This window comes from Poromitra crassiceps, assembly GCF_964638095.1.
Source record: "Poromitra crassiceps genome assembly, chromosome: 3".
In the NCBI taxonomy this organism is placed as follows: Eukaryota; Metazoa; Chordata; class Actinopteri; order Beryciformes; family Melamphaidae; genus Poromitra; species Poromitra crassiceps.
The window spans coordinates 35,892,559-35,912,000 of record NC_139625.1 but is presented as its reverse complement, the minus strand read 5'-3'; the positions used below and the strand labels follow the sequence as shown (position 1 = coordinate 35,912,000).

At 46.6% G+C, this 19,442-nt stretch overlaps 2 protein-coding genes across 4 annotated transcripts in view; one reads left to right on the top strand and one right to left on the bottom strand.

The window, feature by feature from the left end:
* tfb1m (transcription factor B1, mitochondrial) overlaps window positions 1-9,214 on the top strand; it is a 44,592-nt gene extending 35,378 nt beyond the window's left edge. For all 3 annotated transcript variants that reach the window (XM_083633451.1, XM_083633449.1, XM_083633450.1), the window contains 2 exons: window positions 7,184-7,311; window positions 8,236-9,214. In XM_083633451.1, coding sequence (XP_083489577.1) covers window positions 7,184-7,311; window positions 8,236-8,506 — 399 coding nt within the window. In that variant the 3' untranslated portion in view covers window positions 8,507-9,214. The remainder of the gene's footprint in view (window positions 1-7,183; window positions 7,312-8,235) is intronic.
* Window positions 9,215-12,921: 3,707 nt separating this feature from the next.
* tiam2a (TIAM Rac1 associated GEF 2a) overlaps window positions 12,922-19,442 on the bottom strand; it is a 123,387-nt gene continuing 116,866 nt past the window's right edge. Inside the window, exons 25-27 of the mRNA XM_083632859.1 lie at window positions 19,177-19,270; window positions 18,173-18,315; window positions 12,922-15,131 (exon numbers count right to left, since the gene is read on the bottom strand). Of these exons, the coding sequence (XP_083488985.1) occupies window positions 14,461-15,131; window positions 18,173-18,315; window positions 19,177-19,270 (908 nt within the window). The 3' untranslated portion in view covers window positions 12,922-14,460. The remainder of the gene's footprint in view (window positions 15,132-18,172; window positions 18,316-19,176; window positions 19,271-19,442) is intronic.

Below are 19,442 nucleotides of genomic sequence, written 5' to 3'. Positions count from 1 at the left end.
AAAAAGAACCCAAATAATGTGGATGTGCGGTGTCCTGTCATCCATTTGATCGATAGTAAAACAGAAAATATCCTCCTTTACGTTTTCTCGCTAATTAACGTTAGTTCAGTGTGAGTAAAACGAATAATTATGACGAAAAACGAATCGGGGGTGATAACAGTTGAAATGGACAGTCCAACTAAAATTGAAATGGAAATTACCCTCTACTGGAAAAAGTCACGATAACAGTAGGCTACTGCAAAAAGGTTGATTTAAAAACAGCAAATTTCTGCTGTGCTATCCTTGCAGGTAGAATATAATGTAAACACAAAGTCTAGCTAATTATTGTTGGAAATATTTGTGTGCAGGTCGTTATTACACTTATTCTAAAGCGTGAATTTGAGTGAAAAAGACAGGATAATACTTGAAAAATGCAGGTAAAAAATGTAGGACATTTTGCAGCAAAGTGATGAGAGAGAAGGAGAGTGTCAGTAGCCTTGTTTGTGCATTTACCAAAACAGCCACAACATGGACAACTAATTAAAAAAAGCGATATATTACTCTCACAATTAAGTTGTCACTGAGCGAGAATTTTGATTTTGTCTTTACTCACTTTTTTCCTTGGCAGAAAAATCCCAAAACATTTCTAGCAGCCAGTGTCTAGCAGTGTACTGTAAATTGAGAAACAAAACTATAGTGGAGTCCATCCATCTCTGTGTCGAGCTCTTCTGTAACCATAATAGGGTGCTGCTGCTGTCAAACGATATGAAGCTGCCAAGATGGAAAATCTAGATAACATTTCCAAACATAGCCTCACTACACAACTGGGAAGGGTAATCTAATCAAGATGGAAGGAGGGAAAAAAAGCTGTTCTCATTATGACCAGATTAGCTGGTGAGACGTCTCTCTCCTCTGAAGGTATATCTGTTGTTTATGTGATGGTCCAGAGGGCAGAGGAGCATGTGTACCTCGCCATGTCAAAAACACCCCCCTTCCTGCCCCCTCCCCCCCCCCCCCCCCCCCCCCCCCCCCCCCCCGGGCATCGTCTTCATCAGGCGTCAGTCAACAGGAGGCTAAATTCACAGCTGCTCTCCCCCCTCCTCTCTTGCTCTCCACTCTGTAGAGGACATGGAGCAGGGGGAGGGAGTGGCTAGGACGGCCTCGATTCATGAATGACAAAGAGGACAAATGATTTTGGGGGGGGGGGGGGGTGGAATCAGACACGACTAATAGACGCGATACCCTTGAAAACACAGATGTGTGTTACCATAATTTTGCTGCATGGGCAAATCAAAAAACAGCCAGCCTCAGGGAAATTATTTCGCCAATCCCCCACCGACAATATAATGACCAGGCATTGCCCGTAGTGATGTGTGACCATTCCTTATGGATAGGTTCATGGTGATTGATTTGTTTAGTTATTGATCTGTTTGTTTATTATGGCCCAGTGCTCTCTCCATCCCCCATTGTTTCTTCTATAGAAAACCCCTAAGAGACCCTTTCTTAGCGCGAGCTCCGGGCAGCACAGAGACGGTGGTTTTACCTGGGGGTTGGGTGCTGTGTTTTACCTGGGGGGGTTGGTTCGGTGCTGTGTTTTACCTGGGGTTGGGTGGTGTGTTTTACCTGGGGGGATTGGTTGGGTGCTGTGTTTTACCTGGGGTTGGGTGGTAGTGCCGACCTTCAACACTACATTCTCGGGCTCCCTTGTGGCATCCCAGTGCAGCAGAAGGAGAAATTATCCACTTTTCTGCAGACGCACACTACAGTACAGCGCCTGTGACTTGTCTCCTCGTAACCGATGATATCCTAAGTGCTGATGCGGGTGTTGTGCTGTGGTGGGAATCAAATAAATAAATAAATAGATTGTAGAGGAAATCGGGGGGGGGGGGGGGGGGGGGCAGAGATGAGGCTACCATCCAGGCTACCCGGTGAGTGCAGATGTGTGACGCTGTGATGTGTGAAGACATGGCAGGCTATTATAAGCATGGGGCCCATTATTTTATCACCTCACAGCCGAGCGCGCTTCCCTTTCTGCAGCGTAGCTCCCAGGCACAGCCGGACCCAGCCAGCCTCCCTTTTGCCCACATGAGGGGGGGGGGGTTTATTGTTCAATTTGCATTTTCCTCTTTTATGTCCTCCTCTGTGCTGTAATGGCTTTTTGTGCTCATCATCTTGCAAAGATGGTTTATTCACAGTCGAGGTGCGACGTGTTGTGTGATAACGGCGATATCGCTGTCAATGCAGCCTTGTGTTTGCAGGGCCCATGTCCATTTTCACCATGCATAATATGTGTAAAGCTCTCAGAAGCACAACACTGGTGACATGTTGTGAAATTGCTGCCGTTGGCTTGATTTAAGGGTCTCTTATGTTTCCTCCATTAAGACTGACTCCCGAGTGCACAAACATGGCGTAGCATTAACGAGATCTTAAATATCCTATCAAAACGGTGACCTGACCCCCTGCCATATCCCACATTGTCCTCATTTGCTATTGTATGGTGCTTGGCCATTCCAGATTTTTGGGCAGAGTTGGAGACTTTTCATTGCAAAGCGTCTCTACGGAGCTGAACATGTAAGGGTTAGGGTTAGACTCAGGCTACGCTCTTGGTTGACCTGTGTGCGTGGCGCCCAGGGTGATTCTAAGAGCTTAGGATGTACGCTGGGCTGCCAAAGCTCTTCCTCCCCAACCCCTCCAGGCAGCAACATCAGCTGCTGCCTTCTCTCTCCCTCCCTGATGTAATGCAGAGTGTCTTCTCAAGGTATTGTCATGATTAATGCAGCTCTTCCCCCTTTGGTGTGGGATTTTAGTGGGCTTTTCTCGCTCGTATTCCCCGGCTGTGTATAGCCACTTCCACCCCCCACCCCCCTCCCACTCAGAACCTGGCGCTTGCACCCCCCCCCCCCCCCTTCCACTCAGAACCTGGCACTTGCACCCCCCCCCCTTCCCACTCAGAACCTGGCGTTATGTAAGAGCACGTCTTGGTTGTTCAGGTGGCTGTTGCCCCCGGGCCCTGCCATCTCATCTCGGTTACGCTTAGAGGGACATGACAAATGACTGCTCACACACCATTGGCCAAGGCCTCAAAGAAAGAGATGTCGCAGGCGGAAATGGGCAAGGAGAGCTGGAGGACCACAGGGCAAAACTGGGTAATAGAGTTCCCCCCCGCTGAGCTTTAAGAAGGTCAAACACATCAAATATGGTCATTCACAAGTGTATTAATATGGATGTGTGAGTATTCTGCTTAAGTGGCTCAGAATAGGTCTTGAGCTGTGGACAAAAGTAGACATGTGACTTTTCGATAGAGTAGTAGACTGTTATGTTTTGCCCTTTTCAAACACTCTGCTAGGGGAATCTGCAGCAATAAAGCACACATTTTAAAATGCAAATACAAGGTGTGAGTGTTGGTCTATTAGATTACTTACTTAGCATACCATATAAGTATGCAAGAGGAGAAGCAGGTTCAAAGTCTATGTAAATGTTTGAAGTCTTGTTTAAAAAAAAAAAAAAAAGCTGGATTGAGAGTGGAGGGAGATAGGAATTATTATGAGCTTGAGTATAGATCCTTACATAATGAGCCAATTTGGAGGCCGAATTCATGTAGAAATCATTAGGGGTTATGATTTGCTTGTTTCTCGCTCTTAAATAGCACGGTTTGCCTGAGCCTGCAAAACCTCATTACATTCAGAGCATCTCCAGTCTCTGTCTGCTTTGTGCCACCCGTACAGAGCGAGAGGCATGAGGAATGGGAGTCAGAGTGAAGGGGACATATTAACGTTGTCAGACAGGGGTCAATAAGGCAGTCTGCTGCCCCACTTCAGGATGTCCCGGCCGATGCAAAGTATTTGAGGGGGCTGGCGTAGAAGGTGGGGGGGGGGGGGGGGGGGGATGTTGGGTGAAGGCATGCTCCCAGCACCTGAGTGGAAGGCCCGGGTGGGGGCGTGTGATTTAAGATGGAGGTTTCTTTGCACGTTGAGGTTATCAGGGGAAGGATTAATGGCAGCGAGTGGGCTATATTACAGCCGTGCTACCTAGTGAAGCCGTGTAGCGAGGCCATCCATACATCATAACAGCAAAGTGACTTGGACAGGCGCACGGCTGAAACGCTGCTGCCTGTTTAGTCCCAATATCGACTTTTCCCTCTGCTTCTCTCTTACATCATGAAGTACGGAATATAAATGGCCTAATTATTCCAGCCAACAGCCAAATTAAAGGCATTGCTTTTTATTGCTTCTTCTTCCTAACAGATGGTGGTCTGATCTTGCATCACCATGGTGCACTGATCAGAAGCATGCATCATCCAGATAACATCCTGACCAACATCTCTCTACTGTACATGGTGATAAGATCCTGACCAACATCTCTCTACTGTACATGGTGATAAGATCCTGACCAACATCTCTCTACTGTACATGGTGATAAGATCCTGACCAACATCTCTCTACTGTACATGGTGATGTGTGGCAGGTGCAGGAATTGATTTTCATCATACAAGCTTCTGTTCCAAACCAAAAGATTCTCTCACACCTCTCAACCTGCCACGGCCCATGTTACCATGGTTACCATGGTTACCCTCTGCATTTCAAATGTATCATCTGAATGTCATGGGGTTATTAGGCCTACCTAGAAGAAGAAGGAGGCCTTTACTGATTCAACAAATAAACCATGAAGTCACCTTAGAGTCTGTTCAGCATGGCACAAATTTGCATTCGACTCGACTTTGCTTAACAGCTGTGCTCGCACATTTATAACATAAATTCATAACTTTAATTCATAACTCAACCTTGTGGGTTTGAAGCTGTCTATACCACATAGCCTAGAGGGGCTGTTGAGACAAACAGCCTGGACCGGCGTTGTACCGCGGCACGCCACTGCGGCAGGAGAAGCCAGGCATCTCTGGGCAACACAGGGAGCTAGAGATCTGATAAGAGATAACACTACGGTTTACAAGCGCTGCTGAACCAATGGCTGCTCACGATCTGAGAGCATCTAAACCGCTCATTAGAGATCCTTTGCGCGTCCTTGGACCACTTCAGTTTTCCTCCCCCAATTATCTGCACCAGCCCCTCGCCCAGGAAAACGAAAGGCAGCTGTGAATGAGCCTGAGTCACACGGCGCACAAATACAAGCTTCAGGATGCTGCACTGAGGAGCTGCTCAGGGAATGTTGTCTCAACAGGAGGGCTGATGTGCTCAGTTCAATGCCCTTTGAGTCTACCTGTATGTGTTTATGCCAGGAAGATATGGCTACAGACTAGAGCATGCATGTTTGCTTGTTTATGTGCTTGCATGTTTGTCCTGCCTCCTTTTTTTATTTTTATTTTTATTTTATTTTTATTTGCCCTCCCATATTTACATACCTGCATGTGTGGGTTACATCTGCCTTCTTTGCCCAGCTCGTGTATCCTTAAGCAAAATACATTCCATCCCACTCCCAGATCCCAATTTCTCCTCTATGCGGATTGACAAGCGATCCACCACCAGTCACTACTGACGTCGCCCCCTAGAGCCGCCTTGTCACTCACTCCAGTCAGTGAGTGGCCCCCTCTCAGTGCTGTCTCGCCAGAGAAATAAGGCTATTACCAACTATGGACAGACGGGAGACCACTCTGCTCTGCTGCCCAAAGTCTGGCTGTGCCATTGGTCCACGCACATGCAGTAGAGTATCTCCCTGCTGATTGTGCTGTAGCCCCGTAGCTGAAAAATGCAGAAGTGAAAGCTTTCATGGGAGACACCATCCAAGTCCTGTGTGAGAGAAAGACGACACTTGTTTTTACCCTCAAGTGCTGCACATTCGCAGGTCCAGAGGAAACGGAATGGGTCGTCTATTAATGCGTTGCGGGTCTCTTGAGCCCGCTGCGGCCTTCAGAAGAAAGAAAAACGAGCAGAGTGGGTGATCCTCTACAGGAGAACAAGCAATCGAGTGCAGGGAGAGCGAGAGAGAGCGTGAATGTATATGTGCTTGAGTTAGAGAGAGAGAGATCTGAGAGAGAGAGAGAGGGATATGAGAGAGAGAGGGGTAGGCTCTGCTGAGTCTGGCACGATTACTTCAACAGTTTGTCATATCGGCTTAGGGCTGACGGAGGAGGGATCGGGAGGCTGCAGCTAGCAAGGAACCAGAGCCAAGACTCCCACCGCCAGCCCTGTCTTTCCTCCACCCAGTGCTGCTAAGTTGGCCCTCCACAGAGCCCACTCCCTTCATCCACTTTATAGGTAAAGCCCTACCTGCCAGTGACCTGAGCCTGACAGAGCCAGTGTCTAGCAGGACTAGATTCTTCCACGTTCAGTTTTTTCTCAGAGGGACATGAGAATAAGAGAATCGATAATCAACTTTGACACAGCACCTGTGTCCCCCGAGTCCACCGGCAAGAAGGACATCGGCACGCAGCGCTCTGTCTCTATGCTTCCGCGCCATCACCCCCCCCCGCCCCCTCTCCCCCCCAGTGGAAACAGTAGAGCAGAGACAAAGGCACGGGGAGGAGGAGAATGCCTGAGTGAGTCACACTCCTAGGTATTAACAACCTTGGTGGTGATCCAGCGACTGGAAGAGAGACAAGAAAAAAGAGAGAGGCTCAGTTTCTATGGTCCATCACACAGGTGTTACTGTGGCAACCGGAACCAGCTCGCCAGCAGCCACGCTGCGTCATCGGCTTTTCTGCTTTGATTTGTATCCCAGGCCGTTTCTCTTGTCTCCCTCATTCTCTCTCTCTCTCTCTTCTAAGTGTCCATCAGTATCTCTCTCTCCTCCAGGCTGCCTCTCTCTCCTCCAGGCTGCCTCTCTCTCCTCCAGGCTGCCTCTCTCTCCTCCAGGCTGCCTCTCTCTCCTCCAGGCTGCCTCTCTCTCCTCCAGGCTGCCTCTCTCTCCTCCAGGCTGCCTCTCTCTCCCCCTGCGTTTTTCTGCACACCTCTCATTCTCCCTGTATTGTCCTCTCACAGCTTCTGCCCACATACAGCTACGCTAGCCCCCCTACACACCTTTTTGGTTTTCATCCCCATGAGTACATTCTCTACAATCTAGTTTCAAGGTCTGCGCTAACCCCCTGCCACTTGTATTTCCTGTGTGTGTGTGTGTGTGTATGTGTGTGTGTGTGTGTGTGTGTGTGTGTGTGTGTGTGTGTGTGTGTGTGTGTGTGTGTGTGTGTGTGTGTGTGTGTGTGTGTGCGTGTGTGTGCGTGCGTGCGTGCGTGCGTGCGTATGTTTGTGTGTAGGTGGACGTGGGAGTTGTTCACTTCACCCCCCTGGTCCAACCGCAGATCCAGCAGCCCTTCAAGCTGGTGGAGAAAGTCGTCCGGAACATTTTCCAGTTCCGCAGGAAGTACTGCCATAAAGGAATTGAGTAAGCACTTACTCTTTCTTCCTCTCTCGCCCTCTCTCTCTTTTAATTTTCTCATCTCACTCTCAAAAGTCTTCATCTAATCATTCATTAGAATGTTTTTTCCTCATAAATGAAAAGTGTAAAGGCTTCCAGTAACCAACGTCCGAACATCCGAGCGTCCACACAGCTCGTATTCAGAACCACTAACAACAAACGCCCCCCACACGCATGTGCACACTGCTGCCCATCGCCCCCATGCCTTTTAGGAAGTGTACGTAGGCCCAGAAAACAAAGGAACGCTGGCTGCACAGAAGAGAGCAGCAATTATGAGTCATGGAGGTGGCATAGGAAGACGAGGCAGCAGCATTCTGAGTCATGGAGGTGGCATAGGAAGACGAGGCAGCAGCATTTCTTATGTAATGGCAGGTTGGCAGCGGCAGATTGGAGAGGAGGCGCCAGCGCGGGAGCGCCAAGAAAGCATCTGTACTGCAGAGTGTGTGAGGGGGCTAAGCATGCACTGCTGCACATTGACTTGCAGTGAAAGCCCACACAAGGGCATCTTCCATTTGGAAGGTCTTTTGACAGAAATCCCCCCCCACATTGAAGATGCTGGAGGGCGAAACACAAAAATTAAATAAATAAATAGAGGCTGGAAATTATTCCTCTTACGTTTGAGAAGTTGCTGTCTGGGTAACTTTTTTCCTTGTATCAGTATCTTTGCCTCCCATGTCTGTGTACCATGGCAGTGAAACATTAACAATTCATGAGTGATTCCAGCTCATTGTGTGATTTCAATTAACTTCACAGATTTGAAATAGCTGAGGGATAATTTCTTGCTGTTTGAAATTTATAATGCCATTAAACTTGCATGATCATTATGATATCAAAGCAACCTTGGTGTTGCAACACTGATTATCTCGCTCTTGTCGTTTATCCCCTCCCCAGAATGCTGTTCCCCGAGGCGCGGCGTCTGGTGCTGGCAGGGGAGATGATGCGCGAGGCGGACGTGGACCCCACCCTGCGCCCTACAGAGCTCACCATCCCCCAGGTCAGGGCGTTGGCGGACGCCTACGCCCACCTCTGTGCCCGAGAGCCCGGTCTCATCGCCTACGAGTTCAGAGAGGAGCTGAGGCTGAAGCGCCTCAGAAGGCAAATGGGCGCGCTGAGTGACACGGCAGCAGGCGCACCGCCACCGAGCCCGCTGCTACCCTGCTGAAAAACACAGGCCAGAAGTGGAGAGAAAGCCACTAATGGCCTGTGTTCATGTAGAGACAACAGACTGCTCTTAGCCTTGATATTTCCACCTGGCATAAGCATGCATTTTTAAAGACTTTTCCGCTGCGCCCAAGAGGCCATCGGTAACTCCGTATACGCTGAATCCCGGGACATCGACGAGAAGCACAGTGGAAATAAATGGGATGGGTGGACTTGGTTCCAGGCTGGGACATCTCAAAGGAAACCGTGAACAGTTGGAGTTGAGCCTGCCTGCCTGGTGGTTTGAGAAGAATGATGAAAGCATGTTTGTTACCAGCTGGAGCTCTTTAAGCATGAGGCGCAGAATGCTCTGCTGTGTCCTCTTCTTACTTCAGATCCCACTCATATAACACCTTGTCCTGTGGGACCTGAAAAACAAGTCGTTTTCAGGGCAATTTAGAGAATGGGAACAAGATGGCAGAACCATATCCAGGCCATTTCTCCCCCTCTGCTATCATTGTCTATTCACGTGGGAGGCGGAGCTGAAACGCAGTAGGAAAGTGGCAGAGATTAAAAAGTGGCAGGTACTAAAGAGGACTTTATTGTTGATGTCTCTATTAAAATAGAAAACTGCTGGTCATCTTGTTTTGCATGCTGTGTTTGCTGTTGGCTTTGTGATTTTGCCTACTGCATGTTTATCTGAAATCAAAGTCACAGAATATGCCCTTGGCCTTGCTTATCTTATGGATTAAAAAACATTGTTATATAACAATATATAATATGTTATTGCTCTTTGAATGCGAGAGCAGGTTGTCACCACCAGAACGAAGCAGGGCCGCTGCCTGCCAGTGTGGCAGATGGCACACTGAGATGGACTTGCCAAAGGGGAAAATAACTGTTAATCTCCAGCCACAATCAGCATTTCATCAGAGCTACATATGCCACAGCAGACAGGTGTGCAGGACTACCGCTTTGCCAGCTGTGGTGCTGTGTGTGCTGCCAGACTGCCCAGTTACCCAGAGGCGGTGGTTTGGTGTTAGATTGTTGTTCTTACAACCGTGATGCTTAAAGCTGCATTCAGCGATGTTTTTGTGTTAAAATAAGTGTTAAATGGCTCTATATTCTGACAGCAATCACTGAAATAGAGTGTTTGGTCAGTGACTTGGAACCCCGAACCCCCCGCTGTCCTCTATCTCTCTCCTGTAGTCCTCCTGCAGGCAGGGCTCCGCAATCGTAACTCGTAGAGACTCACGGCGGTGTTGGATTCGGAGTGAAAAAATATAGTCCTTTATAGGCATCGTGATCCGACCTTCCGTTTCCCAGAAAATGTAAACTTTTCTCTGATTGGATAGTTTGAGGTCGGTGCCAATTTTTATCTATCTATCTTTATTTTTTTTTACCTTGATCTGTGACTGTTGAAGTAGGTCTGACAAAAAGGAGATAAGAGAGGAATATGAGTGATTTGAAAAAGTGTGATTTGAAAAGGAAAGTTGTGCTTCACAATTAGGAAGATCTTTACCGGACGTAAGAGCCTGAAAATCTTCAGTAAATATCCTGCAGTCTTTTTTTAAGATGATTTTTTGGGGGGCATTTCTGCCTTTATTTAGATAGGACAGTAGGCAGACAGGAAAGGTGAGGATAGAGAGAGAGGGGATGACATGCGGCAAAGGACCTTGGGTCGAATTCGGACCCGAGCCTCCAACGTATGTGCTATCAGGTGAGCCACCTGCACAGTATCCTGCGGTCTTTGATGTCACCTGGACCAGATCTTTCCAGGTAGTAAATCGGCTGGGATTCAGTAGATCTGGATGCTGATTTGATTGATCTGTGTGAGGCCACCAAACACCAAACAGGTTTCCAAGTCAGGGAGTAGTGTGTGTGTGGTGAACAGGCCATTGTTCAGAGGGCATAACGAGAAAAGCTCTGTTCCATCTGTGGGCTTCTGTCAGCTGTTTTTACTCTGATGGGTTTGGCTCCAGTTTGGATCTTGTTATCAGTTTCTAATCTTGCTGCTGATTCCTCTGATCCATGTCCACTGCCAAGGCTATAAAGACCATGTGCTAAAACTGAGGGACTGCTGGTTACACTTCAAGTCTTGGCAAGTGGCACACCCATCAAAGTCTGAGGACCCAGAGGGAGATGTTTCAAGGGTGTAGTTGATGTGCAGATGATTGAATGGCAAATGATGACAATGGTTTTATGATGGGCTTTTAGACACTTAAAACGTTTCTAGTGGCAGAAGTTACCCTGGCCCAGCAGTCAAATCACCTACTCAAGTACAGTAACAAAGTATTTGTACTTAGTTACTTCCCATCTCTGGGTTTAGGCATGAGGAGTGATGATTGGTTAGGTTAATATCAGGGTAAGAAAAAGTCCACAATGGAAATAAGCCTTTTGATTGATTGACTTTATTCATGGATATAGAGACAATAAAAGATCCAAGGGATAGCATGTAAAAGTGTAAACACTTATTTCCAACATGGTACATGTGTTATTGTGTTCTTTTGTGTTCTCAACCTCGATTTTTTAAATGTACTGTATGTATTCTTGCTGGGCAGTTGTATACATATCTTTTGATCAATTATCAAATAAATTTAACCAATCAATCAAAAGGCTTATTTCCATTGTGGACTTTCTCTTACCCTGATATTAACCTAACCAATCATCACTCCTCATGCCTAAACCTTTGCATGTGAAAGTTTTTGCCATTGCCTTGTGGTCACTTGTAGTATTATAGCTATATTTTTTAATATTCTTTGGCCAAATTAATTAAAAAACTACATTTATTTTGAATGTGCTAACATGCCATATCTGGTTTTATTTGGGGGGGGGGGTTGGGGGACTTCATTATAAAGTAACTTTGAAGTCGACTTTCCTAGCTCCCCCACATATTGGTCTAGCCTCCCCAGAGCACCCCCTTAGAAAAAATCCTGGAGCTATGCCTGTTCCTTTGATTTTATTGCCCAAAATTGTAGTTTGTAGTTTGAGTAGTTAAACTACACAAAAATGACCAAAAAGTACTACGCAAATAAGTACTACGCAAATATGAATGTAGTTGAACTACCAGCAAGCTACTGCAAAATGTAGTAAACTATGTAGTTAACTAGGGTTGTCAAAAATAATCGATTATAAGATGCATCGCGATGCGGACCTGCACGATTCTGCATCGATTCACAAATGTCAAAAATCGATTTAATTTTTTTTTTATAATAATTATATAATCAAATCAAATATAATGGAAGTACATGCAGTTGTTTATTTTAATTATGGATCATAATACAATGCAATTCTAAATGCACTTTTATTTTAAAAGTAGCCACACAGTGAGAAAAAAGAAAGTGAGAAAAAAAATCATGTATTCGGGAAAAAAAGTGATGCATCGATTTAAGATGCATCGAGATGCATCGATAATCGTTATCGAATCGAATCGTAGCCCTCTGAATCATAATCGAATCGAATCGTGAGGCCAGTGAAGATTCACAGCCCTAAGTTCAATTACATATAGTTCACTAACTCCACAACACTGAAATATGCTGAAGGCCCGTTTGGAGGTCGCCTCGTGGTGACCCCCAGTGGTTCTTTCTCTTTGGCTATAAATAGTATACCAAATGATATGCTTTTATTACAAAATACACAATTGTTATGCTTAACTGCCCGACTGTCATGGCAGATATACTCCAAGTGATTTGTCACAGATTATCATATGTGTTACTCCAACATTGCCAGTCAAGGTATATCTGGATGCTTCAGCATCACACTTGGCAGACCGGTAGTCCTCCACATCTGTTTCCCATCACATGAAATGGTCCGGTGTGGTTTGATCTGGGATGTTGCTGGTTGAAAATGACAGTATATTGGGTTCATGACATAACATTCTGCATTTAGCACAGTGGAGCGCGTGGAGATTAATTGAGATGTGGAGCGAGTGGAGATAAATTGAGATGTGGAGCGAGTGGAAATGAATTGAGATGTGGAGCACGTGGAGATGAACTGAGATTGCTTTGACAAAATGTCAATATTTAAACAACTCACGACGAACAAATTATTTCAGTGTCGCAATCACAACAACATGGTGGTGCTTCCCTTGAGAGTTACTCACCAAATGGAAACTGTACCAACATTTGGCGCTTGGCTTGTGTTTAATTTCAAACTTGTGAGCGTGTTTATAAAATCACAGCAATGCAGTAAGGCTTCCTCTGCGCTTCTCGTCGTCTCACCGTGTCCCACTTCTGTCATGCATTGTATTCCCAAGACACGAGAGATAGCATTGTGCGCTGTACTGTACTTATGACAGCTAATCAACTGCTGGCGGCATGTTCAGCCCTGGGACAGAGCCTGAGATGAGACATACTGTCTTCCCAGCCCTGCTTTACCTGTCAATGGAACATAATGTAAAGCTTTGAAGGACTGGTTGAAAGCACTGTTCTCCAGGCATCATTCACAGATAGAACTTTTATTTATATAAAAGGGGAAAAAATCCATAAGAATGGGGCATTCACATTCATTGGTATGCTAGCATTAAAGGCATGTTAAAGTTGAGCTGAGAAGGGAAAAGATGTACTAATGGTTTGCCATTTATAGTACCTCAATGTACTCTATGCTATGGCAAACGCGTACCCTTACAAAAATATCCACTGCATTTATTGCAAATTCCTGCCTGGTTTCCTACCTGTACAATGTCAAGTATGTATAAGAGGATATCAATTTATATAAACATTTCAAATTTACAGCACAGTTACTTTGGAAAAGATAGTATGTACAGAGGAGACATACAAACATAAAAAATAAGCATCGAGTTTTAAACATTATTGTAGTTTAAAATCATTGAATTAAGCAGTCATCTCACAAATAGCTGTACATTCCAATGCATGCACTGGAAATTACAATCCTTAGAAAAAGACAACCATAATCCAGTGGGCTACATTTAAAAGAATATGAAAAATGTCATTCTATATTGCATCGTTCTTTACAAGTGGACCAAATCTTTTGCTAACAGTTCAAGCCTTCACCCAAAAAGTTACTTTGCTAAGATATACAAAATCAAAACTATAAATAAATTAAAAGAAAATGCATTAAAAAACAATAAAATCCTCATGATGTACAAATAGAATTTTTCAAATATATAGGCAAACAGTGTATTTTAGTGCACAAAATACAGCAAAAAGGCAGAGTTGCGATGAAGTCAATCTCCTTCCTGTTCATTAAATCAGACTTCCTCTCCAATCAGGAAGTTCGGCTAGACAAGCGCAGCTCTTTGGGAGGGTCCTGTTAGTCCATAGCAGCTTCCACTCAGTGCCTCCTTTCCATCTATCTTAATGTGTAACAAGCACGTAATTGTGATAAACTGCACCCTGTTTGACTCTGTGAAACCAAATGACAAAAGCCTAATTTGCCAATGCCGGGGTTAAAAACCCAAAACTGCCCTACAGTCAGCTAAAGCACCAGGGCGGCGGCCTGAGAAATGTACAGCCATCAAGGCAGTTAACAGCAAACTCCTGATGGACATTCACCCCCGTTCTTCAGAGAAAAGGAATCCAGTCAAAGAGGGGATAAACAAAGCGGGTGGATGTGGGTGGGGTGCGGGGTGGTGTGAGGAGAGGAGAGGAGTACATCACCCAGGCAGGTTGTGAGGAGGAGGCAAACCCCAGAGAGCTGGGCAGAGCTGGGGGATGCATCAGTGCTTGGCAGATTCATTGCAGTCATTACCGTCGGGACAGTCCCGCCTCGCCGGAGCGACGCGGGGTACTGCCACACTCATGTCTCTCAGCCAATAGGCTTCCATCAGAGCGGATCATTAACACCTGACCCCCAACCGAGCAGGCGGTGGCTTCCTAAATTAACTTCAGAGTCGAGGCACGGCACTGCAACTACTCACAGGCGGTTTCCACTCTTCTGATGCAGGGGCTTTGCTCAGACCCCTCTCACCTTTCGACCATTGACTTGTGGCCTAGGTGTTGTCTTCGTTTTTATCTGCCCCTAGGAGGTGGGGGAGTTGGCGGAGTCGGAGGCATAGCTCTCGTTGGGGTCATAGAAGCAGTCCTCGTTGACCACAGACGTCAGGCTCTGGACGCTGAACTCTCTCTCCAGCAGGGCGTTGAGGTCCACTGTCCCAGACGACGACACGGCATCCGTCTGACTGTCCAGCGACCTGCTGTGCTCCTTCATGCTCAGCAGTGCCCCCTGGCTCCTCCTGAAGCTGCTGCCCATTTTCCTCTTCACGGGGTTGAAGAGACCCTGCGTCAGTTTAGGCCGGCACTCAGGAGTGTCCACCTCCCCTTCCTCGGGCTGGACGCAGGGGGCGAGCGGCAGCGTGGACGCGGCCTCCTCCGTGAGCTGGAGCTGGAGGAACTGAGCCTCAATGGAGCCGCTGCCTCTGCTCTCCCTCCTGCGCCCCCCCGCCTCGCTAAACCCGTCGTCGTCCTCGTCGCTTAAAATGTCTGACTCTTTCACAGAAGGGGAGGGGGGCTGCTGAGACCAGCTCTGTTGGGAGGGGGAGAGGCCTCGGTCTGGAGCAGGCACCTCGGAGGAGCTGGCTGTCCCGCTGCTCAGGCCACTCTCGTCCGAGTCGGGCCCGGGCTTGGGGGTCCCGTCCTGGTCGGAGAGGTCATCGAGGGGCTTCTTACACAACAGGAGGCCCCGGGAGGAACCTGGAGATGCAGGTGGACATGGAGGTCAAAGAAAGGCTACGCTTATCTCACAAGAACACGCTGCCCCTATAACACTTTATGACCTGTAATTAAACAGATCTATGTTTTGAGCCAGGGAAAGGTCAACCTAGGCTTGAACTTTTTTTTTTTTGGACTGTTGAGATCAAGTAAAATGATGATCACCCGTACAGTACATACATACACATACATACATACATACTTAACATTACACACTTGATGCTTCATGTTCAAAGCCAAGTCATCCTAAAGGCTCAATTCCAGTCTGTATTCATCACTCTCATGCCCTGTGTGGGTATGTTTTCATAGGAATGTTTCCCAGGGAGCAGCCCCTGGTACTGGGAGGAAAATGCCAGTGTTCCTAATATACGTAGATCTTTAATAGGAAAACACTGCAGTAACTTTTATTGACATATTCTTCTATGCAGTTCCCTCCATTTTGATTGAGACCATTGAGAAGACACTGACTGTGGCTGCTGGACTAGGGATGTCAACCAATAACTGCTTAACCGATAACCGACCATTAAAACATTAACTCATTAATACAATCAGTTAAGCAGTAAAAAAAAATTTTTTTTTACCCCAAGTAATAAAAAAAACATGGTTTGTTGCATGGTGAAAGAAAAATAAGCTATACAAGATTTCTTAAATAACTCATGCAGGCGACGTGCTGTGTATTGTGTAGGCTATCTTCACATTTAATTGTCATCCTCTTCAATTAAGTCTCCCACTGCACCACATGTTGAGCATTGAGCAGCGTTAATGATGGTTGAAAAGTATCAAGTTAACGTTACTCTTTACCTTTACAACACATGCCAGTTGTTGTTTCACAACCAAGTCCAGCCAAATGACGATATGATATGTGCACATTAGATGCATTCAGAGCCAGATCCATTTGTAGGCTATGCAAAGATTAACTGCTTACCAGATATGTTGTGCCCGTGGAAACAATGGCACGACAATCTACTAGTTTATTTCAGACTAAAGTCTTTACAAACAAGGGGAGCCATCTCGCCTGCTGCTTGGACCGGCGGGGTCTCGCTGTGCTTCTGCCCCTTATGTGCAGTGCAGGCAGACAGACACAGAGCATATAGCCTACAGTACGTCGTCAGTGCAGGCAGACAGACACAGAGCATATAGCCTACAGTACGTCTTCAGTGCAGACAGACAGACACAGAGCATATAGCCTACAGTACGTCTTCAGTGCAGACAGACAGACACAGAACATATAGCCTACAGTACGTCTTCAGTGCAGACAGACAGACACAGAACATATAGCCTACAGTACGTCGTCAGTGCAGACAGACAGACACAGAGCATATAGCCTACAGTACGTCTTCAGTGCAGGCAGACAGACACAGAGCATATAGCCTACAGTACGTCTTCAGTGCAGACAGAGACAGAGCATATAGCCTACAGTACGTCTTCAGTGCAGGCAGACAGACACAGAGCATATAGCCTACAGTACGTCGTCAGTGCAGACAGAGACAGAGCATATAGCCTACAGTACGTCTTCAGTGCAGACAGACAGACACAGAGCATATAGCCTACAGTACGTCTTCAGTGCAGGCAGACAGACACAGAGCATATAGCCTACAGTACGTCTTCAGTGCAGACAGAGACAGAGCATATAGCCTACAGTACGTCTTCAGTGCAGGCAGACAGACACAGAGCATATAGCCTACAGTACGTCGTCAGTGCAGACAGAGACAGAGCATATAGCCTACAGTACGTCTTCAGTGCAGGCAGACAGACACAGAGCATATAGCCTACAGTACGTCTTCAGTGCAGGCAGACAGACACAGAGCATATAGCCTACAGTACGTCTTCAGTGCAGGCAGACAGACACAGAGCATATAGCCTACAGTACGTCTTCAGTGCAGGCAGACAGACACAGAGCATATAGCCTACAGTACGTCTTCAGTGCAGACAGACAGACACAGAGCATATAGCCTACAGTACGTCTTCAGTGCAGACAGACAGACACAGAGCATATAGCCTACAGTACGTCTTCAGTGCAGACAGACAGACACAGAGCATATAGCCTACAGTACGTCTTCAGTGCAGGCAGACAGACACAGAGCATATAGCCTACAGTACGTCTTCAGTGCAGACAGACAGACACAGAGCATATAGCCTACAGTACGTCGTCAGTGCAGGCAGACAGACACAGAGCATATAGCCTACAGTACGTCATCAGTGCAGACAGAGACAGAGCATATAGCCTACAGTACGTCGTCAGTGCAGACAGAGACAGAGCATATAGCCTACAGTACGTCGTCAGTGCAGACAGACAGACAGAGCATATAGCCTACAGTACGTCGTCAGTGCAGACAGACAGACACAGAGCATATAGCCTACAGTACGTCGTCAGTGCAGGCAGACAGACACAGAGCATATAGCCTACAGTACGTCATCAGTGCAGACAGACACAGAGCATATAGCCTACAGTACGTCTTCAGTGCAGACAGACAGACACAGAGCATATAGCCTACAGTACGTCGTCAGTGCAGACAGACAGACACAGAGCATATAGCCTACAGTACGTCGTCAGTGCAGACAGACAGACACAGAGCATATAGCCTACAGTACGTAGTCAGTGCAGACAGACACAGAGCATATAGCCTACAGTACGTAGTCAGTGCAGACAGACAGACACAGAGCATATAGCCTACAGTACGTAGTCAGTGCAGACAGACAGACACAGAGCATATAGCCTACAGTACGTAGTCAGTGCAGACAGACACAGAGCATATAGCCTACAGTACGTCGTCAGTGCAGACAGAGACAGAGCATATAGCCTACAGTACATCGTCAGTGCACCCTGCTGCCATCCCCTGAAACACACTCTCCACACTGTACGGGGAAATGTGAATAAGTGTTGTGCCAACTTCGCCAGCCAGAATGCATTAGGCTATAAATAGTACATTTAATGTTGTCATTTAATCTTCATGATTGGTTAATGAGCGTCGGTTGTCGGTCAGGAAAAAATAATTTATGCCATCCCTATGCTGGACGCTCACCTATCCTGGCGGAGGGGGGCAGGGCGCTGCGCAGGGGGCCCAGGCGCTCCTTACAGCAGCCGTCACTCCTCACGTTCCTCCTCACATTCTCCCTGAGGATGGAGCGGATCACCTTGGTGATGTTGACCTTGCACTCCGGCACACTGAGGGGAAACACAGCAGAGAGAGCTGTCTTGAGCACAGGGTGCATCCATCCACATTTAGCTTCCCATCTGAAGTCAAGTCCGTAGAGTCAGTGCCATTAGAACAGTGTTTCAGGGTTCATCCCATGCCTTAGAAGATTCAATAATTGATTGAATGCGGTATGAATGCAGTATATTTGATCCTGTTTATATCATCTTTAGTGAAATTCAAGAACTCAACATCAGCAGGTTAGTCCTGGTGATCTCCATCAGGATGGGAAGTGTTGATCCAGAGAGGCATACTGATAAATTTGGGGGCTATATTTTTTTATTATTATTATTATTATGAATAATAATAACAATAATATTTTTTGTCTGTTTCTGGTGAATCACCACATTTTAATAGCGATATGTCCTGACCCAGGGTTCCTCTTACACATTTTCCATTTCAAAATGGCATATGGGGGGGGGGATTGCATACTTTTTAAGACTTCTCTGTAGATTTTTCAGAGGATATTTGACATCTGAGTATACAAGGGTGTCACTTTGTGTTGAAAAGTGGTGGGGACATGTCCCCGTTGTAAATGACACCAGTTACAGTACGGCCACACCACAGTTGGTAGGTTTTGGGTTTGGGCCGCAATGAAAGTGAAAACTGAAAAGCTCTGACAGAAATGACCTGACCTTGTAAGACTCAGTGGCTCACAGAGTTTGACAGCTGCATGAAAGTTTAGAGGTTATTGGTTCGAGGCTCAGTCAGTCAGAGTTTTGAAAGTGGACACCCAGACAAAAGACAGAGTCTGAGAAAAACCTCTCTTAAGAGGTATTAAGTGGCTCAGAGAATTGGATTGGACGGTTTTCTCTTTGCAGATTCCACCTGACCTGCTGCACAGCTGGAAGATGGTCTCTGGTCTCCCCTCCACTTCAGACCTGGTATGAATCAGCTCCCAGATACAGCTGCTCTCTGTGCCTGTTCCTGGGAGAACGGGGAAAACGATGGAGACGGTTTTAATCACGCAGTCCAAATATGGTTTACGCTTTCAAAAAGGAGATAACGGGGGCGAGGGAAGGAACTTGAGCTGAATAGAAATGCCAGAAGGGGTGTGTGGGTAAGGAGAATGAGCTTAGGTGTGTGTTTGAGGGGAGAG